Source organism: Symphalangus syndactylus, chromosome 18 (assembly GCF_028878055.3).
Source record: "Symphalangus syndactylus isolate Jambi chromosome 18, NHGRI_mSymSyn1-v2.1_pri, whole genome shotgun sequence".
NCBI lineage: Eukaryota > Metazoa > Chordata > Mammalia > Primates > Hylobatidae > Symphalangus > Symphalangus syndactylus.
In genome coordinates this window covers 34,457,253-34,484,912 of record NC_072440.2, presented here as the reverse complement: position 1 = coordinate 34,484,912, position 27,660 = coordinate 34,457,253, and the positions used below count along the sequence as shown (strand labels likewise).

At 35.4% G+C, this 27,660-nt stretch overlaps 1 protein-coding gene and 1 pseudogene across 6 annotated transcripts in view; one reads left to right on the top strand and one right to left on the bottom strand.

Moving 5' to 3' along the window:
- The window catches only part of ADAMTS6 (ADAM metallopeptidase with thrombospondin type 1 motif 6), a 328,215-nt gene that overhangs the window by 45,218 nt on the left and 255,337 nt on the right, over window positions 1-27,660 (bottom strand). For 5 of the 6 annotated variants that reach the window (XM_055252144.2, XM_063623237.1, XM_055252146.2 and 2 more), the window contains 5 exons: window positions 24,232-24,365; window positions 23,069-23,192; window positions 22,462-22,542; window positions 16,910-17,073; window positions 16,380-16,518 (listed from right to left, as the gene is read on the bottom strand). In XM_055252144.2, the coding sequence (XP_055108119.2) occupies window positions 16,380-16,518; window positions 16,910-17,073; window positions 22,462-22,542; window positions 23,069-23,192; window positions 24,232-24,365 (642 nt within the window). Of the gene's footprint in view, window positions 1-15,623; window positions 15,713-16,379; window positions 16,519-16,909; window positions 17,074-22,461; window positions 22,543-23,068; window positions 23,193-24,231; window positions 24,366-27,660 lie in introns of all 6 variants that reach the window. The other variant, XR_008652403.2, reaches the window with a different exon arrangement.
- On the top strand, window positions 11,864-12,633 carry LOC129468483 (large ribosomal subunit protein uL18-like; annotated as a pseudogene).

Below are 27,660 nucleotides of genomic sequence, written 5' to 3'. Positions count from 1 at the left end.
AATGCTAAATGTTTCAGATCATATAGCGGTAACAGGTTACTCCTGGCAATAGAAATAAAAGCACACACTAAGCTATTCCCCCACTCACCCACCCCATCTCTATAAACAGGTAGGCTAAATTACCCAGAAAGAGTTGTAAAAGCAGCATTAGCAGTATCCAGGAAACCACAGCTTCACACCTAGCTAATCCCACAGAATCCTTCAGTTGTTTTTCTTTTTTTTTTTTTTTTCCCAGTTGTTTTAAGTAATAATGCCCTAAAAAAACAGTGTGATCACTTGTTAGGGAAATATATGTGAAACAGGATCATTCAGTGAAAGAAACTGTCACCTAAAGGGCTAGACACCAAATGCTTCCCCCAAGTTCCCCTAAATCATAGAAATTCTGCAGGTAGGAGTGCCTCCGTTATCATGTTATGCACACCTTTAACTAAGCCCTTTAAATTTAAAGACTGACAGGGCAAACTATTAAATCCACCAAGCTCATGATACTTAAATCATGTAGCCTCCATGACAGTGGTGAGCAGTTAAAGAAAGTCTTTTTTATTGCTTGCAGTGACCCAGGGTTCTTGCTGATCACCTTCTGCAACCATTTTTTATGTTTTCCTAAACTTAGCGGTCTTAAACATAGTCAAACAACTTACTGGCAAAATGTCCTAGAGTATGTATTGTATTCCTTCCCTCCCAACCCCTAAAATAAGCCAAACAACGAAGTTTATGTGACGACAACAGTTTGGAATTTTTTAACTATTAAACTTTAGAATTTTTGAGGGAAGAATGATTCACACCAGGCATAGTTATGATCCATTCACAGATGTTCCATGATATTCATCGGATATCTCCCCATTGTGTCATTCCAGTGGGCAGATAACTAGGTCCATGTGGTCCACCTAGACAGATACCTCTACCATTAGTCATAGGAGTCAACTACCAACTGCAATAGTGGCTCAGATTATCCATCCACCCTGGTTAAATATTTTGCCTCTATCGGGGAGAGCAGGGGATTTTTTTTATCGGTTAGTGTGATTATTTTTTTTTAAGTCATTCAAAGATCACTATACTTGAAACAAGAACATTGGCATTCAATAACATATCTTGGTTATTTCTCAGGAAAGAATAAACATTCTCAACACTACAAAATACAACTGATCTGGTTTTGTTTCAGTGGCAGAAACATTAACTCAGCTTCCTAGGGTTAAGTTAAAGAAAGGAGAATTTTATCTTGACTTGTAGGAACTGAATTAAGTCAAGATAAAATTCTTCTTTCTCTAACTTAACCCTAGAAATGTTGTTTGGCTATAATTACATTTGTTTTCAAAAGTAGCCTTTATTGCAAAAGCAGGGCCTCTGCAATTTGAATCACAGATATGAGTTAGTAGAGCTGCGATTTATATTTCATTTTAAGATAAATTCTAACAATGTATGTATCTTTAAAAAAATTTGGTACATAATATTTGTTATCAAAAATTTGGAAAATTACACAAAACCACAAGGAAGAAATAAAACTGACCCATAGTCCAATATTTTGTTTCAGACCCCTTTACTTTCAGGGCTATTTTGCTCTTTAGTGGGATCCAGTAATTAATTTAAAAATTACATATATACCCAAACTAAAACTGTCAAGCTAAATGCAGTTGGCAGGTCATTCATTCATTTACTCATTCATTCATTCAACAGAGATAGTTACTAAACCAAAGCATTGTGTTTATGAGATATAAACACAGTATCTCTTAGGAGATATTGGGCTAAGTGCTAAGAATTATGAATTGACTTAATTTTGATCATGCCTTCCTACTATACTTCTTAAAAACTGGGAATCAAGAGTACTTGGGGGTTCATTTTAGCTTCATGATTTCAGAATGCTATCTTTTATGAAGTAAAAATTAAAGTCCTTGAATAGACAGCTGAAATTGCTCTATATTTTATGAAGATACATTTTTTTCCTTACATTTGTCTTTTATTAATTTTCTTCTAGAATGTTATATTAGACAGTGTGGTATTTCACACTCAAGAGTTGACTATATCAGTAATCTATTCCAAATCTTCCCACAACACTGTACTATCTTCCTCCAACAGCATACAAAGCTCCTTCCAACTATTACTCCCACACCTGGCAGGTTTACAGATTTTTTTTTCTTTTTAAGTCAGTAGCAACAGGATAACTCTATAAACCAATGCATCTAAATGAATGGATTTTTAAACACATACTTTTGAATTAAGGAAAATGAAGCTTTTAACTTTAGAAAGTAGAAAATACAGATCAACTGGAAATAATCTAAACTAAGTCCACAAGAGAAATGATTGAGTTTAGATTCTTTTTATATGATCAAGCCTCTTGTATATAACTTCTTCTAAAGTAGTCTGTAAAACATTGCTAAGATGCTGATTTTAAACCCAGTTGGGAATAATTACATCCAGTTACACGAAACCACGATGCTTTCAAATCTAAAGACTTATAGTTTATAACCAAAACATAAAATGTCCACATGACCAGTCAGTGTGTACCTAATCAAAAACAAAATTCTAGTGGCTTAGTGTCCAGATCCCCTGGAGATAAGCAGATGTTCTGCAGAATTTAATAAAAATGCACTAATTATATTTTATTCTTAAACACCTAAAGTTACTGGCATGCAAACTGTATGTATATGTTTTTTTAATGCAATCCTTCCTCCATGCTTAAAAAACTAATGGCTTCATACTACAAAAGTTAATTATAAAAGATGATATTGCCAATATATATTTACTTTAAACCCTCTACAAAAGGTATATTCTGTTTAGAGACTTTTAATTTGCTTATCTTTTTATTATTTGATACTAAAGATTCAAATATGATGGTCCTTACCATGGAAATGTAACCCTCACTTTTTGTCCATAAGTTTAAATGTCAGATCCTATATTTAATTTTCTGCCTATAGTTAAAAGTTAAAGATCTATTTTCCCATCAAAGGTTCTTTTATACAATGAGAAGAAGGCATATTCCACTTGAATCACTGCTCTAGCTACATATCAAGAAATGGCTTTAATGGCATTTTTATACAGTACATACCAAAGGAAAAGGTGCAAGAAGCCCATCAAATGGCAAATGAGTCCTGGATGGAAACCATCTGCTGTTCTTACTCTAGGGGGTGGTGATGGTTCAAGTGAATCCCAGTCTGAGCAAAGACTTCAGAGACCATCGCTCCTCTTCATTTCTTGCCTCCATTCCAGTCCCTCTACTCCTCTTATCAGCTGCCCAATGTTCTCATGTGTTCCTATCTTTCTCTTCTTTCAGAGAATTAAATAATTTTGTAAACTCATTTGTAACATAGTATTTGGCAATATATTGCTTTTCTCAGGGCAATTTACCACCTTAAAAGTAGAAAGAAGGCACTCAAGGTACAGAAATTACAACTTGAATTTAACTTGAAAGGGTGATATGTGTTAAACCAAGAAGGATGGGTCGGGGATGGTTAAGGGCAGGAGAAAGACCTTCTAAGTCTTCTCAACTCTACTCATCAGTCCCATCATTTCAGTGATAGACCATGTAATGGATAAATGGGCATTCTATAACCACCTGTGAATGAGTCAATAATAAAAAGAAAAATATAAATGTATTCTTGGAATTGATAGGCTAACCAACATCTAAACAATTTAACCTAATGACATAGCACATCATATCTACCCAAGAAACAGTTTTCTGAAGAGAAGGGGGGAACATTAAAAAGTCAGAGCTTGTACTAAAAATGTGTCTGGTGGCTAAGGCAACAATTTGCTTAACCACAGCATCCATAGTAGCTAGCAACCAAGACAACACTATATAACTACAGTATACAGAGCATATGGCCAGCAATATTAATTTAATTTAAATCTTTAATGCAGATAGCATCCAAAGAGTGACAAGTGCCAGGAAAAAAAATGTCTCTCCGCTCTGCCTTTCACTGCTGGAATCTGGCTGTTGTGCCTTGTGATTGTTGGCCAGACACAAGCATTTGCAGGGCAGAGCAAAGCCCATCTGCCTTGGATCTAACAGCTGGTACCCAGGGTACCAATCAACTCCACTCATATGGTTCCTTCTTCTGAAGAGCCTCCTGCTAGTTTTTATCTTTCAAAGGCTTCCCTTCTCTTTTCAGTGTCTTTCCTTCTGTCCTTTTCAGTGTATTTCCTTCTGTCCTAAGCAAAACTGAATGTCCTAAGTAAACACAGGATGATCAAAAGCAAAATGTAGCTCTAAAAATATTGTATTCTTCTAGAACAATTGTGTTTAGTAATGGTAAGGTAGGGTGGAACATACATATACTGAGCTTATCCCTGGAGAGAATTCCTATTACTCCTTAGCTATTAAGAGTAATCTTTTCCATATAAAGTATCTAACTTTTTAACTAATTTAGTTCCTACTATGTCTAATGTATACTTTTTTAGTACTATAAGGGAGAAAGTTACTGAGTAAGACAGTCTTGACCTCAGTGAGATTACATTAAAATGGGGGTGGAGTGGAATAGGGCAAGTACCATTATAATTATAGTACATGATGGAAGATATCTAAATAAATAGTGCATTTTCAGGTCTAATATTTTTAGTTTATAGTTTCCCCATTTTATCTTATTACTGTCTGATTTCTCTTTTCCTGATCCTCACTGATCTGAAGAACTCTTTTCATAGCCAAATTTCATAGCCAAACTCTTTTCATAGCCAAATGATATCATTACCTTTCACTTTATCTTGTTCCTTTGTTTTTTCTCATCCCAAATTCTGCCAGGTTTAGTTACCTCTTTTTGACTTCTAAGTGGTTTAGGTAAATGACCTAAGGCAAGTTTTCATTCTTCTTTGTAAAATGAGATAATCAAATACATAGAGATAGTTTAGAATGCTTCTTCCAGATCCAAAATTCTATAAAAGTTGCCTTCTCTTCTCTTCCTCCACATTTCAATTGTTCAACATTTTTTTCCACCAATTCTCTCTCCCTTATGTGTCTGCTTTTCCTCTGTATTCTACAGAGTAAGTCTAGAAAACAGGCATGTTTCTTTTCATTTGGTTTTGCAGTCTTGTTTCAGTGCCTAAGTTTGTACCAGTGTGAGGTACATGTCAAAGGGGTTACACATGTCAAGAGGCAGAATACTAACTAGAAATAGGAAATTGTGAAAGGCCAGTTTCCTAATATAAAGAATTAAATCATGCTGGTATACCTAGCATGGGTGTACATGCTCACGCCTGTAATCTCAGCAACTTGGGAGGCTGAGGCAGGAGGATCACTTAAGGCCAGGAGTTCTAGGCTGCAGTGAACTATTACTGTGAAACTGCACTCCAGCCTAGGCAACATAGCAAGACCTGTCTCTAGAAAAAAAAAAAACAATTAGTTATATTATACTAGAAAGTAATCTCCATGACCTTAAGTAAGAGCTTGTTTTTGGTATTTTATTTAAATTTTAGAGGAATATTGTTGAGAGTACAAAGGCCTTGAGCTTCTTCCACACAGTGTGATGTATTTATCATCAATAGACAGGCTTTTCTTTTAAACATATATAAAATCCCTTTCTAGGAACCAAATCTTGAAATATTTCAAATTTGAGTTAAAATAAGGATATAATCATATACAAACTGTATAGCTTTTAAACTAAAAATCTTCATTTTTTTCAATTAAAAATGGAAATAGTAATATCATAAGTTCCCACAAAATCAGGATGATCATGCTTACCATAATAAAAGGCTTTATTTTTAAAAGGCTTTATTTTTTCCAAAAGTATTTTATGCATTCAAACATGTAAAGATGAATAATGTTATGACTGTTAAAAATACTATTTTGGAAAGAATTTTTGTGAAGTGAAACATGACCTGTGATATATAGATCGTTAATACAATAGGAATGCACTCAAACTTTGGTTTCAGATTCACCCAAGTTTTTCAATGACTGAATATGTATCCAAACCCTCCTCGTGTTAGGGAAGAATATAATCACTAAAGCAATAGAAATGATGAAAGAGGACTGATGAAATGATGGAACAGTACTAGGAGAATATTTTGGCTTAGCAGAGATTTCTTGCCTTCAGTTATAAATCTTCACATTAGAGAAAATGCAACCCACAACATGCAGAAGTAAACAGCAAAACATGTCAAGATTATCAAATAACCCTTCATATGTAAGACTTTAAGCTTAAGTTATATTGAAAATATACAGGATAATTCAAAGAATTTTTGTAAAAGTAGTTATATAGGAGAAGCCATATGCTTAAGGAAAAAAGATAAATGAAAATTATTATAGATAAATAAATGAACACACATATTAGCTTCCAGAAGTGTGAACCAACCATGAACATGAGTTTGTATAGAAGAGTTACTCTGCAATCTCAAGAGTCAAGTTATATAAGAACTAACCCAGTAAGGTTAATGATTACAGAGCCTAGGATCTTGGGGGCTGTGATGTTCACAGGTGCCCTGTTATGATGCTGGGTACAGCTAATCCCAGGTTAAAGGACACTCTTCCTTCACAACATTGAAAGTGACCTGAGACGAGGGAACTGTGGGAGACAGTGAATAGGGGGATGTCATAGTTAATGCTGCGACAGACCATTGTCTAGTCCGATAAATATATTATTTTTCAAAGACCAAAGTGAAAACTAGGGAATAATGATGAACAAAGCTGAATGCAAACCTTTGTTCTTTCTAAACTCAAGTCATTTTTTTAATAGGGGATTTGTATTATTTTAAAAATCTCAGTGATAGGTTTTATATCTAAGTTTGATATATACAGGACTCAAATGTAAAAGGACCTTCCGGATTTCAAAAAATAATAGTACATTGTACAATCCCACACAGAAACTATCTTTCACAGGGAATTTTTCTTTAAAACTAACTATATAACTATGTTTCTTCAGAGGGAAATGAATGGCATTGAATAAAGTGCTTTTAACTATTCAAACTAAAGTTTCCCTCTGTAATCTTTTATTTAACTCTGAAAATAACTTCTGGATTGGTAACTCCTAAGTGAAAGATAAGCACATTTAGTTATAAGATTCAACCTTTTTTATGTCTTTTGCTCTTAATTTCAATCAAGTCTATTTTGAATCTTGAAAAAAAACAACTGGACTTTGTTTTCCTATGCTCCATTTTGGGCTCCCCTGCTTTGAGTTTCTGTGAAAGTTATAGTGAATGTGTCCTTTCTAAGCTGCAATACAAGTGTTAGTCATTATTTTTGTTATTATGTCTGTAAAACGTAAGTCTCAGAACTCTTGTTTGTTTGAAGCACATTCTGTTAGTTCACTAATAATGTGAATTAACCTCTTAGTGATATTAAATGTGTTAGACATCTTAGAATTGACAAAAAATTAAAAGGACATCTGTGAAAATGTAAAGCATTTGTCTCTGTTTTATCTGGTACTTTGAGAACTGTTCTCTTTTAGTCAGCTATTAGTACTGGCCTAAAGACTGTACTACATATTTTCTAATAATTACTTTTTAAAATAATTTAAAAACTGTCATTTTAGAATGGACTTACTATACTTTAAAGTCAACATTATGCTTTGTTGTATCATTCCTGAAATATATAACATGAACAAACAACATTTCCATAGAAACAATGTAGAAATACCCAACTTTTTAAAGGGGCCAAGGCATGATAGATTCGTTAAAAGTAATCTGAAAATTGTGTTATTAATAAATGCAATAGTATAGGTTATCACATAAACTTGTTAGCTGTCACGAAAGAAGTTGCTAGCAATTTCTCCTTTAATTATATAGTTCCTTCTTTCCTTCATTTCTTTTTTTCCTTTGCTTTAATCACCCACCATTCTTACCCCAAACTAACAGAGACGGAGGAAGGAAACATATTCAGAGGACGCATCAGAAGGAATACAGATATGAGAGAGAAATTTACATATTATTCAAAACCTCTAGTCTCTTAGCTAGAAGTACAGAAGTCTCCAGTTTTAAATTCTGAACATCACCAGGGCCCTGAATAATGAGCAGCTTATATGCATTTATTTTCTCTTCTGAAATGAAATTCAACATCTAGTGAAAGGAAGTTAGGTGACATTTTTAATCCAACTTTAATGATACTCATTTTACCCTAAATCAGGGGTTCTCAAACTTTTTCAGTTCACAGTATCCTTAGTATCTCTAATTTTAAAAATAACATCCCCAAGACAGAAAAAAAAGACTGAGTTTTACTTGTAGTTAGTTCCAAATAACTTATTTGTAATGATTTGTATGCTGTAAGATCAATATCGCTACGTTTCCCCTGAAAATGTACAACGTTCTGCAGTGCCCTTGGGAACCTTCGTACAGTTTGAAAAACATGGTCCCACATCAGGAAAATTCAAAATAGTAGTTGGAAATCATATAAATCATCTTAAAAATCTCAAAGAGTAGAAACCAGCCACAACATGTATAAGAATCCAGATGATTTTGGGAGGCTGAGGCGGGTGGATTGCCTGGGTCAGGAGTTTGAGACCAGTCTGGCCAACATGTGAAACCCCGTCTCTACTAAAAATACAAAAAAATCAGCCAGGCATGGTGGCATGCGCCTGTTAATTCCAGCTACTTGGGAGTCTAAGGCAGGGGAATTGCTTGAACCAGGAAGGTGGAGGTTGCAGTGAGCCATGATCATGCCACTGCACTCCAGCCTGGGCAACAGAGCCAGACTCCATCTCAAAAAAAAAAAAAAAAAAAAAAAAAAAAAGAATCAGGTAAAGACTCAAAAAGTAAAATAAAAACAATTTGTCCTAGCTCAAAAAAAAAGAAAGACATAAATATCTTCTATGTTTATATGCTGTTTTCTCTCTCTCTCTCTCTCTCTCACACACACACACACACACACACACAAATACACACACACACACACAGACTCATAAATTAGGCTTAAAATGACATTCAGGGAAGAAAAAGTATAATAAAAGAAGCATCAAACATACAAATAAAATTAGACTATGTAGATGTAAAAGAAAAAGTAATGATAGCATTTTAAATAGTCAATGATGATTGATCAGAAACATTCCTGTATAACCATACAGTATATGTAAAATAATATCTGTGCTCTTTGATCTTCAAACAAAATAAAAAATATCTCTAAGACTAAACCTGTCTCCTTCCTAACTACTCAGTAATCTAAGCATAGCTTTATCTCTTCCCCCAAAGACCTGCAAAGCAATGTTTGGCAGAGAGATGCTTTTGTGTGTTAGCAGAAACTTTGGTACACAATTTTGCACTTCTATTCAAAGAGGAAGAAAGAAAAATCTAGGAAAAAAAATTGGAGAAAGTAATCAGGAGTGTCAATAGAGCCAATGGCAGGACAGACTGTATATTTAGAGCACAAATATAAAATTGCAATAAATATAAAATATCATATGTATTTCTGATATTTCTTTGTACTGCAAATAAACTATTCTTAAGGTTTATTTTCTAACAGAACAGGTACAAAGTTAAATACAACACTATAGCATCAATTATCAGTTAATGGGCTTTGGAAGGTTTCACATTAAAGCCTAAGCATTGTATAATATTAAATAAGAGGAGGGGATGCGAGTGAAATGAGAATGGAATGAACAGAGGGAAATGAGAACACACTCAGAAAAGTAGGGTAGAAAATTATCATGAATATTGCTGCATTCTGCAAAGATTCATTCCCTTAAAGAAAGTAATTTCCTAAAAAATAGAAGGCCTTCTCTGATTAGAACTGTAATTTAAAAGAAAACAAATTGTATCAGTGTTCACAATAACTGAGTTCTGTTATGGGGCCATATGCCTCTTCTGTTCTGACTTGTGCATCTAAATTAAAGTTGGTTGAATACCCAACCATCTACTCATTTTAGCTCTGTAAGTATCAGATAAACTTGAAATCAGAATAAAGAGCTTTGGGAAATCTGTTTAGCACAATTTCAGTCAGTTTTAAAAGTATTTATTACATTAATTGGATGTTTATAAATGATCCATCAAGTGAAGGAAGACTGTAAATATATAGGCATGCCCAAGGCCAATGGCCATATTAAACAAAATTATGAAATTAAGTGGCATGCTATCCCTTCTTTCATTCCCTTCTCTGATGCTCCTCTCTACTTTCCCATCCCAGATACTCATTCCTAAGTCTCATAACCTTAGAATTCAACTAGTAGCCACTTAAAAACAGAGTTATGTGTTAGTAATGCTCCCAGAGGTATTTGCATCTGAATGTTAATTTTTTGAAGACTAAAACTTTTAATCAGTTTCAAAAGCAGTACTTCTCAACTGTGGCTGTACATTAGAATTACCTATGGAACTTTTCAAAGCCTGATGCCCAGGCCACACCCCCAGCCAATTAAAGAAGACTCTCTGGGGGTGCGGATAAAGTATCATCATTGTTTAAAGTTCTCCTTGGGTATTCCATTGTGCAGTTAAGAACCATTGCTCTACGGAAGGCATTTGAAAAAATGAAATTTCCAGCTAGTGAAGGAGATCTTTATGGGTGGGGATATATCATGTTTCCCTACTGAGGCAGCCAACTGGTGAAAAAGCTCTTTTTATTACAAAAGAACACCTCATTACTAAATTAAAAAGGTCACTAGAGACTAAATTGCTAGGTCTTGATTTCAGCAAATTACTTGAATTCTATCTATAAATTATGACTAATAATTTCAATGCCTATCTTATGTAGCTACTGAAGATGATCAAATGAAATACAGTACCAGAAAATGTTTTAAACTTTATAATTTTATTATTACGTAGCTGAGCAGTAGAACCACCTGTCACCAAAAAGATTAGTGATACTATGGTTACAACTATAATACGGATTATTACCTAAAAGACTTGTCACTCTGTTTAGTGGGCATTTACTTTAGGAAATCTAAGTGTCTACCCCAGAGCCTCGAAGTATAGTTCCTGAGCCAGTGGCACCAGCAACACCTGGAAACTTAGAAATGTAAATTCTTAAAGCCTCTCCTAGACTACTGAATCAGAAATTGTTGGTAGAACATTGCAATCTGTGTCCTAACAAGCCCTTCAGGTAACTCTGATGTGTGCTTAAATTTGAGAACCACATATCTAGCCAAACATCAGTAAAGAGAGAATACGTATGAACAAAATCAAAGGATGAATATACAATATTTGTTATATGAAACTTTAGAAGTCACAGTGCATAGGTATACTGGCATAAATTACTACTTTTAAAAATCTCCTACAGCTTTGTATTTTAAAACAATACAACTTTTCCTACCCAGTCAAGATTTATTAATTAGCACTTGATTATAATCACTAATCCAATGGTAGCACATAAATTTGGGAGTCAGTAAATTACAAAGTATAAATGTGTTTGGGTAAGGAATACAGAAACAAATTCTAGTAGCAATGGTTCTGGAAATAGTCATGTTTTTGGGCTTGGATTTCTCTCTGAGGAAGAGTCGCAGCAGTATCTCAAAAATCACACATATAGTGAAGACAACACCCCATAGCATCTCAATGTTCCTTATGAGGCAAAGGAAGTGTTTCATTACTGACTCAGAGAAAAGACCATTACATGGACTGAATCACCAATGTTTCCTGTGGCATTAGATTTGTCACTGGATCTGCTAAGCAACAGAAAAAGTCCCAAGCTTCTTATCTTAAAAGATCACATAAGAGAAAGCTATCATTATTGCTCCCAAACTCAATTAAAGCCCAAAGGTCTGGATATTAATAAAACATATGCAGGACAATAACAAGTGAGAACACTGAAAGACTTTGTGAGACTGCCACCGAAAGTTCTTTGCGATCTTTCTTGTTTTCTCTTTGCCACTTAAAAGAATTTTGACAGCCTCAAGACACCCAGCACCTCCTTGGAGAGATGAACATGGAGTATTCCAGTTAAGAACTGACTTTATCCCTTTTTCCCACCTAGCACTGCTGGGCCTGCAGGTCTCTGTCAAGCGGTGGACAATAAATAAATAAAAAACACACAACCAAATACAGGCTGATAGCTCATGTAACAAACAGAAATACCATTTGTCAGATTGCTTATGCCCATATATAAGGGGATATGATAGTTTGCACAGCATATGCACATGAACTGCCAAAATATGGTGTGAAGATTGGCCTGACAAATGATGCTGCAGCGTATTATATTGGCCTGCTCCTGGCCCACAGGCTTTTCAATAGGTTTGGCATGGATAAGATCTATGAAGGCCAAGCGGAGGTGATTGGAGATCAACATAATGTGGAAAGCATTGATGTTCAACCAGGTGTCTTTATCTGCTATTTGGATGCAGGCCTTGCCAGAACTACCACTGGCAATAAAGTTTTTGGCACCCCGAAGGGAGCTACGGATGGAGGCTTGTCTATTCCTCACAGTACCAAACAATTCCCTGGTTATGATTCTGAAAGCACATAATTTAATGTAGAAGTACACCAGAAGCACATCATGGGCCAGAATGTTTCAGATTACATGTGCTACTTAATGGAGGAAGATGAAGATGCTTACAAGAAACAGTTCTCTCAATACATAAAGAACAGTGTAACTCTAGACATGATGGGGAAGATGTATAAGAAAGCTCATGCTGCCGTAGGAGAGAATCCAGTCTATGAGAAGCCCAAGAAAGAAGTTAAAACGATGAGGTGGAACAATCCCAAAATGTCCCTTATAAAGACAATAGACTTAATGACAGCAAAAACAAAAACAAAAAACCAACAAAAAAAAGAACTGACTTTAGAATTCATCCTTAGTTTCTGAGTGAAAGGTAGGTAGAAATGACTTCTTCTTGAAAGGTTTCTTAACTATAAAATGAAGTTTCATTAAGGAGAAGATGATTCTGGCTTTTTCTTGGGTCAAAGTTCATAAACTCTAAAGGGACTTTACTTCCCTCAGTCATAAGCTTCTTAAGAACCTGGGGTTAAAAGTGAGGGTATGTGTAAGAAGAGCAACTTCAATAATTGATTCCTGCACTCTATATACTAGGAAATATTTTCCACCTATTCAAAGTAAGCAAGATGGCTGGGTGCGGTGGCTCATGCCTGTAATCCTAGCACTCTGGGAGGCTGATGCAGGTGGGTCACTTGAGGTCAGGAGTTCAACACCAGCCTGGCCAACATGGTGAAACTCCGTCTCTACTAAAAATACAAAAATTAGCCAGGCGTGGTGGTGGGCGCCTGTAGTCCGAGCTACTTGGGAGGCTGAGATGGGATAGTCGCTTAAACCCAGGAGGCAGAGGTTGCAGTGAGCCAAGATCACACCACTGCGCTCCAGCCTGGGCGACAGAGTGAGACTCTGTCTCAAAAAACAAAAAAACCCAAAACAAAACAAAAAACAAACAAACAAAAAACAAAGTAAAAAAGAGAGGAGCTTGGTTTTACTTACCTATGCTAATTAAAATTATACTGTTTTTCCTTGGCAAAGCTTTGCCTCACTCTATAAGAAAAGTAGCAACTCTAAACTTTCATCTCCCACATTAGAAAGGACAAGCACAAATATATAATTGCCAAAATTAATTCCTTTTACTCATTCACTCATCTAGCATTTTGGGAGGCTGCCATTGGCCTCATTAAGGTGCTCAATAAGGTGCACTTATTTGGCACCTACTATGTTTCGGATACTGTTCTAGGGGCAAAATGAGTCTACAAAGATGCACAGACTTCAGTGATGAAGACAAGGATTCCATGTGTCTAGAGTGCTGGGTTTGGTTTCTCTGGCAGCCAAGACCAGTGTTACACAAACTTGAGCGAGCATCAAAATCACCTGCAGGGCTTGTTACAACGCAGCTTAATGCGCTCCACTAGAAGAGTTTCTGTTCAGTAGGCCTGTAATGGGGCACTCAAATTAGCATTTCTAACAAGTTTCTAAATGATGTTGATGCTGCCGCGGGTGGGGACCAGACTTTAAGAAACACTTACCAAAACAAATGGCACTCTTTACACCACGCCCTCTATATCCCTCATTTGAAGAAGGCAATAGCCTCAAGAACGCTCATAATCACCCACAACCAAGCCTAATGTGAGTTCCCAGAACCACCTCCAGTATCTAAGACCAGTAGCTCCAGATCATAGAAAGAAGAATAAATAACAAGGAAGAGAAAGCTCTCCCTTCCAGAGGCTTTTCTGTCTCCCTGTCTTTTTTTTTTTTTTTTTTAACCCCCTAACACAAGAAATCACTTCTATTTCTCAATACAAGTGTTATGGAAAAAAATAACACTCATTTAGACTTTTTACTTTCTGACTTCAACAAAATTATATTTTTTTCTTCCAAATTCAGTTCTCATGGCCTTTTTCCTCTTCTTCTTCTTTGTTTTTTTGTTGGACTATCTCCTTTCTGAACAAACAGAATCATAGGATTGAAGGAATATTGAGAATTCATTTAATCCCTTCTTGGTCTCAGACAAGACTGTGTCTAAACCATCCCCAAATATAGCAATTTCAGTACAAAGATGAACCGGCTCTAAGAATTTCCCATTCAACCTTCTGTCACATACTAATATGCATCCCCTTAGCTTTCTTTTCTCCAAGCTAATCCACTTTAAGTTTAGACTATACTTATTAGATTTCCTAAACTTTAAATTATTTTAATTATTCTTTAATAAGTTTATCCCACCTTGCCTCAGGGCCTGAATTGTGTATGCATTGTTCTAGAAGACTTTTTGTTGGAATATGCAAAGGGAAAAGTTAACTTATAGAATAAAAAGAATTGAATTGGATAAAAGAAAGATATATGTATAAATGCCACTAAAAATAATGCAATGGCATATATGTGATCAATTAGTTGCAAATATCTCTATTTAAAAATGGTAATGTCCTATGGCTTTAAAAACTTTACATTACAAATCACCAGCCATTTTACACATAAAATGGATGGGAACTAGAGATCTTTTAAAATATGTCACAAATTATACATAACCATGTTTCATGATACTTTACACAGTAGAGAACATTAATATATTATTATTCATCTTCTTTTTTGTTTTTTTCATGTTGTATAGACTTCATATTGAAATTGGAGTTGTAGTTAATCATTACTTTAATTCTGTGTGAGACTAAAAATACTGAATTAGGCTGGGAGTGATGGCCCATGCCTGTGATCCCAGCATTTTGGGAGACTGAGGCAGGAGGAATGCTTGAGGTCAGGAGTTCAAGACAAGCCTAGGCAACACAGTGAGATCCTGTCTTTACAAAAATTTTAAAAATTAGCCGGGTGTGGTGGCATGCTCCCTAGCTACTCAGAAGGCTGAGGTGGGAGGATCACTTGAGCCCAGGAGGTTGAGGCTGCAGTGAGCCATGATTGTGCCACTGCACTCCAGAGTGGGCAACAGAGCAAAAACATGTCTCAAAAAAAAATAGTAATAAGTAATAAAATAAAATAAAAATACTGAATAGATTATATATTAATTATTTCTCTAAAATAATCTCTCTGATTTAAGACTTGAAAATCAGAAGATGCAAATACAAGACAGGATGAAGTCTATATAAAAATCATATATTTCTGCATAGTTTAAAAAAGGAGTATAGGTAATATATTGGATGATTTACTTTATTTTAATTTTGCCCAAAATAAATATGACTATTTAAAATTTAATCTTTGCTTCTGGAATGGTGAGGTGATCTAGTCCAGCCTAGGCCTGAAGGACAGGTTTGTTTCCTTGCCTATTAGGATCAAGGTGTACGGTGGAGGCGATGCATTTAGTCTCCAGAGAGAAGGAAGATGCTGCTTGCACAGCACTTCTACTCACCAGTCCATGCAGCAGCAAGGGTGTTGGCTTTGAAGGAAGCCAACTGTCCTGCTCTCCCAGCCAGAGGTAAAGAATTGCATTGGTGGCCACTAGAGGGAGGAGGATTAGGAATAGAGTAAATTGTAGGGAAAAGGCACCCATGAAAAACGCACATGGGACAACCAACACATCACCAACCACCGCCTAGCAGCTACCTCTGAGGGACTGTAATGGGGTCAGTATACACCATTAACCCAGAACCCAGATACCAGTAATTATTGTAGCATCCCAGTATACAGCCCCTTAACTTTGATGGCAGGAGAAGGGAGTTTGAACAGGATTGTGGCAAACACACAGGCACACAAACACACACAACAAGCACACAGCCGTACATTCTCATCTCCCATTACAAGAAGTTGCATCTGTGATGTCTGATTCTTGCTCATTTTCTTTTTTAAAACTTTTGATGTTCTTTACCAAGAATGTGTTCACGAAAGGCAAACAGCCCACCTTCAAGATAGTCTTGGGAGAAGCACCAGCAGAGACACTCATTGTGCCAGGATGTATTTTACCAACAAATCTGCACAAATTACATGAGGTTGAAAACAAATGGAATATAATGTAATTAAAGCAAAGTTTCTTTTGCTAAATTACAGCTTGAAACAAACCTGCAAGAAATGTTTCCAATTAGCTTTTTTAACAAACACAAAGCATAGCTCAGAATGTGTTTTGTTCTCCATCTTGCCCTCTGGGTGGGCTCCCTAGTGGGCATCTTACCTCCAGCACAAGTAGCTGAGCATTCTGACCAAGGCTGATGATTCCATGTAAAGCCAACTTCATTATCTCCACTGCCAGTTCGAGTGATGGGAACATTGAACTTATACCTAATTCCCAAATTCTGTTCTTGAAGCAGAACCTGCCATTGAAAACAACTGGTGAAGACAATTAAAATACAATGAGCCTTCATTCAGATATTTACTATTCCTTTTGAAGAAGAAAATGTCAAAACAAGTCTTATAGGAAACTTAACATAAAACACATGCATTTATATCAAATTTTCTCCTCCCATTTTCATGGGTATTTTGGAGCCATTGCTTTCATCTGTCTTGTTTGGTTATAAAAATACTATTCAAGCAAGAGCACTATGGCCTTAACTCCGCACAGTTCTAACACCCTTGGGTAAATCATTTTATCTTTATTTACCTTAATTTCATCACCTGTAAAGTAGAGATAATAAAACCTGCCCCTTCCTCTCTCACAAGGGGGAATTAAAAACAGAAGAAATACAATGGCAAAGACGCATTTACCATGACGATGAGATTTTCTGAGGTAGGACCTAGAGCTTCCAAGGATTCTGGTTCATCAGTTGGTCTCTTGTAGTGAAAAGCTGTCCCAGCGACATCAAATTTCCTAGGCCAGTCAATAGTCCAGGCACCATTAATATAGTAATCATCTCCTTCAGATTTTAAAGCTAGAAAACAAATCACAATTCACCTAAAAATGTGAAATTTCATTTACCAAAGTGTCACTGATTAATTACTGCAATAAAGTATACAATGAATACCGATTTCCATTTAGAGATATGACTCTTGGCCATATTCTTAAATACAAATTAAAATGGTATTTTTCATGTGAATGGCAAGAAGATATTACTTAAGTATTTATAATGTCACTAACAGAAAGCAACGAAAGCCTAACCTGGAGGAATAAACATGTGGAACTACAAGGAAAATTATGAGAAAAGGAATAACTAGGGATGAGAGTTAACATGAGGGTGGGGAGCAGGCTTTTCTTTCCAAATATTGAAATAGTAATTAAATGGATATGGGGTGGGGACAACCTGTTGCACTTGGACACAGACTGATCGATCGAACATGAATCAAACAGATTTAAGAAATAGACCCAAGTTCATATGGGAATTCTGTTTATGATAAAGGAGGTATCTTAAATTAGTAAAGGAAAGAACAAGAAATGGGGCTAAGGCAAAATACTACTCTTTTGGCAAAAAAATGCTGAATTTATATTTCCTTCTTTATATAAGAATAAATGCCACAATTCAACTCCTAGGCACATATCCAAAAGAATTGAAAACAGGTACTCAAACAAATACTTGAACACACATATTCATAGTAGCACTATTTCCAACAGCACCAAATCAAAACAACCCAAATGTTCATCAGTGGATGAATAAATAAACAAATTGTAGTATTATAATGTAACAGAATGTTATGCAGCCATAACAAGTAATGAAGTATTGATAACCAGCTATGATGTGATGAAACTCAAAAACATTAAATGGAAGAGACCAGACAGGAACGATCACATATAATATGCTTCCATCTATATAAAATGTCCAGAGTAGGTAAAAAGCCACAGAGACAGAAAGCAGATGGGTAGTTGCCAGGGGATGGGGAATGGGGAGAATGGGGAGTCACCTGCTTAATGGATATGGGTTTTTTTCTGGGGTGATGTAAATGTTTTGGAATGTTCTAAACGCCACTTAATTGTTCACTTCAAATGGTTAATTTTGTGTAATGTTAATTTCACCGCAATAAAAACAAAGTTAAAAAAAGAGAGAAAGGATAAATGCCAGATGGGTAAATATTTAAATATAAAAATAGTTAAATCTTAAAATGTCAGGAGAAAATATAGAAGAACTTTTTTTTCTCATAATATTGGGGTATGAAAAGTTTTTCTAAGCATGACAAAAACTCAGAAAAAATGTTGATAGATAAACATGCATACTTTAAAAGAAATCTCTTACAAGAAATACACACACACACACACACACACACACACACAGTTTAAAAGCACATGTGGCTGAAAAAGTATTTTTAGTACTACCATACAAAAACTCCTATAAACAAACAGGAAATAAATAAACATGTCAGTTTAATATTTTCTTAGTATGCTAGCTGACTGTAAAAACTTTGATTCGTCAGACCTGATAAACAAGTAGCCCAAAAGGACTAAAGGGTCATGGTGCAGAGTCTCTGACTCCCTAGACCTCCAGCTCTTTCCTTCATACTACAGACCATTGTCATCACCCGACCCCATTTGCCTGGCAAAAATATTTGCAGTTTCTTAACTTCAGATATGTTTTGAAGATTCATTTAATTGCCAAAAAATAAATCTAATTAACCTTTTGAGATAGGAACAAGCAAATGAAAGAAATACCTGGCCTTGAACTTTTTGTGTACTTAAAAATTTTTATTTTCAGCTCTCACTTGCAGTGGTTTTCTGTCTAGTTTAAAACATTTGGTTTTATAAGGACATCTGAGACTGTCATATATGAAATAGTAAAAATAAAGATAAAAACAACTATGCGGCTTTAAATTCTCCTTCAGTTTGAGCTCTCGCTTCCTTTTTTCCTTTTTTTACAACTACTAAATGAAGGAATTCTAACATCTCTTGGCTGTTAGGAATATATAACTAATGGTGCCATAATGTAGCTCAGAAAAACACCAACCATTTAAGAGGCATTAAGGAAGAATGACTAAAGGAAGACAATGTGCATTATGAAGAGAGAATTACCAAAGGGGGAAAAAGCTGAGGCTAGAAATCTTTTTGTTTTGAGTATTATCGATGCAGAAAATAATTCAAAATTATGGTGTAAAAATAAAGGAGTCTTCTTAAATAAAAGAAGAGCCTGATGATACTGGTGTTCTGTCTGAAGACACACTCTGGATGTACCCTTATTTTTAAAAGCTTTAAGAGAAATGGAATGATATTTTAACTAAAATAAAAACTCATTTAGAACTCACTAAGGGTTTCTGGAGAGACTAAAACTATCTCAAAGGATTAAACATCAAATAAATAGAACTTCTCCTCACTTTCATGTTAAAATAACTGGTATTAGACTTGCCCTCCTATTGTAAATAATCAGAAAACTCATAAAATATATGAATCAGCTTTTCTCATGCATTGAACAGGACTGTGCAGAGACCATGATCTCCACAACTTTCTGCTTGGAGACACTTTCTTTAGGTGGAGAACCCAAGCAGAACATAGTGGTCTCACCAAGTGAAGAAGACAGATCAGAAACTGGGAAGGCTGACATAGCTGGAATATGCAGGACCAGAGAACAAGAGAGGAGGGAGGAAATCTGTTGCTGAATATTGATCTGCATATGTATAGGATAAAATTACATAAAGCCAGGCAAAAAATCTACTGTGGAGCTGTAAGCAGAACTACTGCATTTCAATCACCAGGCCATTCAGTAGAGACCCAAGAAGAATCATGCTTTTATAGGAGGGCTGAGCAAGCTCTAGAATAAAGAATATTCTGGATTTACCCAAACAAAGCTCAAAAGCAAACATCAAAAGGATCAAGCAGATCTACAAGTTACTTAACATCCTTTAAAGAAATAAATCAAAATCCAGGCTCTCAACAAAGAAACATTCACAATGTACAACATCCAATGAGAAATTACTACCAATGTGGAAAAGGAGGAGAATGTGATTCAAACAGGAAGAAGGCAAAGCCAAAGAAACAGACCCAGAAATAACAAAAATTATGGAACTAGCAGAAAATAATTTTCAAGTAGCTATTATAAATATATTCAAGAACTTTAAAGGAAAACATAAATATAATGAGAAGAAACATGATGACATTACATGTATATACACACATATTTATAACAGATGGAAACTGAGATCTATACAAAGAAAGGAAGTATGCCAAATAATGGTAAATATGTGGTAAATACAAAATAATTTTGCTTGTTTTAAAATTTTTTAAAAAGATAATTGGCTCTTTGAAACAAAAATAATTACCATATATTGTGGGATTTATAACATATAAAGAAGATGAAAGTATTAAAAAAAAAAGCACAAACAATGGAATGGGACAATGGAAGTAAACTTGTAAGAGTCTTACATTATACATAAAATGGTGCAATATTATTTGGAAATGTATTATGATAAATTAAAAACGCATTTTGTAAATCCAAAGCAACCACTAATTAAACAGAGCAAAGAAGTATAGCTAATAAGCTATTTATTAGAGATTAAGTGGAATACCATAAAACCCATGGTTAATCTAAAAGAAGGCATGAAAGGAGAATTAAAGGGAAAAAAACACACAGGACAAATAGAAAAACAGCAAGATGGTAGGCTTAAACCCAACGATATTGATAATTACATTAAATATAAATGATGTAAACAAGAAGTCACCAAACTTATGACCCACCTCTTGTGTTAGTAGATAAAGTCCTATTGGAACACAGTTACACCCATTTATTTATTACCTATGTCTGCTTTCACACTACAATGGTAGAAGTGAATAGTTGTAACACAGACTATAAGATTTACTGTCTGACCCTTAACAGAGATAGTTGCCGACCCCCGACCCCCCCACCAAACTAAAGATTAGAATTTAAAAATGCAATGATTGTTAGACATAATAAGAAATCAAGATCAAATTACACGTGTTCTACAAGAAACAGATTTTAAAGACAGACGTATCTACATATGAAAAGTGAATAGATAGAAAAAGATTTACCATGCAAACACAGATCAGAAGACAGCTGGGGTAGCTAGATTAGTATCAGATAAAACAGACTTTGGGTCAAAGAATATTTTTAAGAGATGGGTATCTCACTATGTTGCCCAGGCTGATCTCAAACTCCTGAGCTCAATGATTCTCCTGCCTCTGCCTCCCGAGTGGCTGGAATTACAGGCATGTGCCACCATACCAAACTGGTCATAGAATATTATCAGGAATACAGAGGAACATTTGAAAATCATAAAATGCTCAATATATCAAGAAGATGTAACAATCATAAATGTCTATACACCTAAAACATAGTTTCAAAATAAATGAAGCAAAAATCTTACAAACTATTGGGTTGGTGAAAAGTAATCACGGCTTTTGCCATTAATAAGAACAGTAAACAAATCCACAATTCTAATGGGAGATATCAACATAATTCTTTCAGTAGTTCTTCAACAAGAAGGCAGCAAATAAGAATATAAAAAATGTGAAAAAACTATCCAACCAAAGTATAGTTGTGTCCTTTAATTTAATGAACATTAATGGAATACTAACCCAAAAACAGCAGAATATGCATTCTTCTCAAGTGCACATGTGCTAGACTATAAAACAACATTAACAAAAAAACTAAAATCAAATAAGGTGTGTTTTCTGTCCAAAATAGAATTAAACTAGAAATCAGTATCAGAAAAGTAATTGTGAAACACCAAAATATTTGGAAATTAAATAATACCTTCTAAGCCACGAGTCACAAGATAAATAAGGAAATATTTAAAACTTCATAAGGAAAATGCAATGTATCAAATGTCTGACAAATTTATAGTAAAAAAATGCTTGTTTTATAGCAGAAAAAAGATTTTTAATCAGTAATTTAAGTTTGTATCTTGAGAAGCTAGAAAAAATAAGAACAAATTAAACAAAGTGAATAGAAAAAAAGGAACAAACAGAAGAGTGGGAATCGGCCAGGCGCGGTGGCTCACGCCTGTAATCCCAGAACTTTGGGAGGCCGAGGGGGGTGGATAATGAGGTCAGGAGATCGAGACCATCCTGGCTAACATGGTGAAACCCCGTCTCTACTAAAAATACAAAAAATTAGCTGGGTGTGGTGGCGGGCACCTGTAGTCCCAGCTACCGGAGAGGCTGAGGCAGGAGAATGGCGTGAACCCGGGAGGTGGAGCTTGCAGTGAGCCGAGATTGGGCCACTGCACTCCAGCCTGGGCGACAGAGCAAGACTCCGTCTCAAAAAAAAAAAGAAAAAAAGAAAGTGATCTGCCTCAAAGCAGCATGCCTTTTCCTTCATGATACTGTGCTACTTTTCCTCATTTACTTTTAAAATCCAGCAAACTAACATACCAGTCTAACATACCAATATAGTTCTTTGACATGGCAACTTCTCTGACTTCGATGTGAACAGAGCCTCTTGGTATCTGCACCACTTCCATGTAGCCTGGAACAGAGAAGATAGCCAGTATTAAGCAGCCTAGGTCAGGAAATGAGTATTTGGTAACCATTCAATACTAATAGTTTCCTTATTATTCCATTCTTTCTTTGACTTTGCATTTTATGAATTATGAAATATGGGCAAATTACCCTTTGGGTTCATGAATACATTTTAGAGAAACAGTATTTAACAGTCCTTTTCTCTAAAATTATCTCAAGATATTTTAAAAGCCTCAACACGTATAATAATGGTTCCTTTTCTTCCTCAGCACATGCCCCTCATATCAATGCTCTGTGAGAATGTACACCTTAAAGAAACATGGCTAAATGAAGTTAAGTAGAGAGAGAGAATATTTCCTTAAAATATCTTACATGAAGCCACATTTAACACTAAAACGACTGAAAGCAATTTGGGGAAGAAAACATTGTCTGCCTAAATAAAGAAATCTGAAAAACAGGGGGAGGCAAAACAAGGGTTTTGGCTCCTCCAAGTACACCAGAGGTGTGAGGAAGAGTTCTCTCTACATACTCACCTCCCCTGGGCAGTGAATCATTGAAGAACCCTTCAATGGCATCACATGTGCTTCCGTCCCCTCCACAGACTCGACATCTATCTTCCCTAGCATCAGATCCCAAAATATTATCACAACCTACGTGCTGAAAACAGAGAGGAATATTCAGTGTGTCAAGAGAGAAATTCTTGGAATCATAACTAATGAAATACATATAACTTATTTATTTGCTTGTTTTTCCAGTAAAGGAAAGAAAAATAAGGTAATCCGTGAATAAAAACCATACTTGGGTCTTTGTTATTTGAAAAACTTGAATACTACCACAAAAATAACTTTTTCTTCATGAAAATAAACTACCCCTTGCCCACAGATACATAAACACACACAAATATCATACACAAACTGAATCATCAGATATATTTGTAGACAAGTAGCCAGAAGGATAGAAACTTTTCCAAGAAATTATGAGACTAAGTAAAATGGTGCTTTTTATCTTGTCTTTCTCAGTTTGAAGCACTCAATTTGTCCTTCTCTTTAAAGTAAAACAAAACCAGACAAGTAAAAAAATTTATGAAAATAGTGGTTTTTGTGGCTTTTCTTATTACGTTACAATCATACACAGGTCTAGGAAAATAGCATGGGTTTGCTCCTACAATTCCCAACTAGTCTGACTAATTCCCTAAAGCAAATGCTTTAATAAGATAAAGACTAACTCCACAATGAAAACCACTGTAAATGCTTCAAAAGGAGATAAAGTAGGAGGAGCATGGCTGTTTCACACTTTGAGGAAAATTTATGCTATGAAATGTATCAAATAATCTTTCAAAAAGAACATATGGTAGGCATATGAATAAGAGCTGAATCCTCATTCTCTCTCTTTTTCCATCATCTTGTTCGTAAACAGAATAGAAGAATAACAGAAATTAAAATCCAAAATATTTTCATACTTCTGGAAATCACTGTAAAAATAACTAGAATACCAGAATAAAGCACATTTGTACGGTGCTTGAATATGAATGGGTCATTTTACCTTTACATATTTTATTATTCTTAATGGAAATTGAATTTCTCTAAAATGTGGCCCCCTTTTTTTAAAAAAATTAAACATAGTATTAAATAGGAGTTAATGAGAAAAAGATAAAAGTCTCAAAAACCCCAACAGAAAGGAGTAAAATCTGAGCAACCTTGCATTCTCCATTGATGCAGATATCCAGTGAATCCGCATTGCACTGGGTCCCATCGATCACTGCAGGAGCACGTTCAGTGTAGAAATTATAACCTTCAGCCAAGCAGTTTAATGCACAAGGTTTTACCCCACCTGGACAAATACAGTAGAAGAGAAATAAGTGGAGTGGCTGTCCTAATGAACAGTGATTCAGTATTATCCATGGCAAATTTATAATTCACATAGACATCATTTCCTGCTTATATGCCTGATTGTGTAGGTTTCTTTCCTCCTTTTCTAGAATTTCACCTTTATTTTAATTGGTTGTGCAATTTAAAGGGGGACTTGCTCAGCAGTTTTCAGGTTTAAAATTTTCAGGTATTTCCATTATGTATTTATAATATAATTATATATTTATAATGTATTTTATATTTCTATATTCCATTATATATTTACAATTTAGGTAAAAAGGGATCATAGTGAAGGTAATTGAATGTTTAAAAAAAAAATGAAAGGAAAACAATTTTTTTTTTGAGATGGAGTCTTGCTCTGTCACCTAGGCTGGAGTGCAATGGCGCCATCGCAGCTCAATGCAACCTCTGCCTCCTGGGTTCAAGAGATTCTCCTGCCTCAGCCTCCCGAGTAGCTGGGATTACAGGCACCTGCCACTATGCCCGTCTAATTTTTGTATTTTTAGTAGAGACAGGGTTTCACCATGTTAGTCAGGTTGGCCTTGAACTCCTGACCTCAGGTGATCCACCTGCTTTGGCCTCCCAAAGTGCTGGGATTACAGGCGTGAGTCACTGTGCCTGGCCAAGAAAAACTATTTTTAAAAAAAACCCAAGAAAATAAACTTTAAGGATGCTTGAAAAAATAACCTTGTCTAACAAATAGAAGTTTCTGCTACATATGTTACTGAAGCTGATACAAAAACTCTGCTACATCAAGCAAGGATATGGTAGTTATAAAATAAAACTAAATTTGTACCTGCCTTAAGCATATCATAGTCTGTGAACTTGGCTTTAGCATGGATATAAATTTTTATGAGATTAGCAAATCAAAACTAAAATTAATTATAGCTTTAAATTTGATTAATTCTTATGAAATTAATTAAAGATAAATATAAAATATAGTATTACATTTGAATAATTAAAACACTAATTTTGAGAATAAATACATACAGCAACTTGAGCATTTTCATTTTGTCATTGAAATTTGTGTTTTTTAAGGCTGAAGTTAAAAACAGGCTTGGTAACTGCAATTTTAAAAAACAGAGTACATATCATAACTACAGTATATTGGAAAAATAGCAATAAATGTGGACTTCTTGTATTAAAAGCAGCACAAGATAAAGCTACTATTTGTAAGTATGTAATTATTGACTAAAATCATGACAAAATATTTTCTTTTGTAATTCTATTTCATCACTTTGACCATATCTAATTATGCTGCTAAAATTTCTCTTTGAAATAAAGAAGACTACTTCTAATAAAGGAAATAAAGCAGAAAGATGAAATGACATGCCTGCATCTCAGTGAAGTTCTTAGAAATCATGTTTCTGCAGGTTGACGGTAAGCAAAGAAAAAGAAAATAGACTGGGTGGTAGAGTCAATGATAAATTAGAGAGAGCACATTCCAGTACAGGAGATCATTGCTACAGTTGAATGTTGTTATGCAAGAAGATAGTCCAATATTGTCAGTCTGTTTTTTCAAGACAAGATGAAAACAAGTTTTTTTTTCCATCTAATCTCTTCTTGTTTTTAAAAGTAACGATTCGAAGTTTTGTTAAAAAAAATACTGTGGCAGGCTAAAATATGTATGTAGATAAAAACTGGTCCCTAAATTGCCAACTTACAATCTCTGGCCTCAGTCTATGTTTTCTTCCATTTTCAATGTTTCTAGGCTATAGAGATTCTATCGAACTTATAAATGTGATTTTTAGTGTTAGGTTAATGATAATTTTGCCATACTGAGCATAGAAACAACAAGTAATAAATAAAATAATTTCTTCCCAAACTGATAATAAAACTACTTGCATTTATTTTTATATGATTCTCATGAATTAAATTACCCTAAATGTCCATGAATCTTACTGGAAATTTTTTCATTATTACTCAATACAGTTCTTCTCTCATTTTTTATCATAATGCTTTGGAAATTAATATAGCATTTTATGCATTAGGGTTTAAAAAGAGAAGCTGAGTCTTCTGTTTATTCAATTTTAACATTAATTATGTAATGTAATATTTGATAAGCAGGACATATAAATACTACGGTTATATTCCTTAGCCCACTATACTATGTGATGAAAATGGGAAGAAGTTTCTTGTTTACTGCTAAAGATGTCTTCAGCTTCTTCTGATACAATGAGCTTTCAGAAAAGGTACCATTACAGTGACATCAGCAAGACGGTGGAAGAGGAGCTTTCTACTATCATCTCCCTGCAGAAGGATCAATTTTGACAGCTACTTATAGACAAGTGTACCTTTATGGGACTCCAGCAGAAAAGTTCCAGCATGCCATTAGAGGAAAAAAAAAATCCCCAAACAGAAAAATTAAAGAGGTTTAAGACCAGTTTCATTTCACCTGTATCACACCTCCCTCAAGGCAGCACAGCTCAGTGAAAAGAGAGACTCCCTGCCACCCTCCCCAGCCTGTGACTCTCCCACAGGGGAAAGTGAGAGTATAGAGAGTAGGCACCAAGTTCCCCTAGCTGTGTGGGATGCTGCCCAAGAGTCCTACTGTTTTCTTGCCTCATCCAGAATACTGAGGTGATCAGCATGGCTAAGTGGTTGGAAGAGGCTGGGAGCAGAGAAGAGAGGCCATAGGCCCAAGTAACCACTCCACGGACTCTGTTGGAAAGCCAACTCGTGAGCCATTTGAGATGTTTTGCCTATGGGCCACCTCACAACTAGTCAACAGTTGCCTCAAAAACTCTGCATGCCCCATCCTCCCCCAACTGCTGTAGGCCAGCAGCCCAAGCATGCTCCCATGGACTGAAAGTAAGCATTTTATGCAGACAGCCAACACAACTTTGCAGGACTGGGAGAAGTCATACAACTTGAGCATTTAGGGAACCACCCTAGAAAAAACAAACAGGAGGCTCTCAGCACCTGGTCCAGCTTTGTGGAATCCAGAGACGGACACATTCTTAAGAATTCCTCCCCAAGAGAGAATAAGAGGTGTGGAGTAGGCACATCCATAGAAAAGGTCTGAGAGAGCCTCAGAATCTTTAACTGGGCTGTTTGGTGAAGACATTTTTCTATGGAAGCCAGTTAGTAAAGACTGCGTTCTCCAAACGCAAAGACAGCAACACAATACTTCAAGGAACCAGAAGAAAAATCAAGAAAACATGATACCACCAAAGAAACATGGTAATATTCCAATAACCAACCCCAAAGACATGGAGATCTATGAATGGCATGAAAAATAATTCAAAATAATTGTT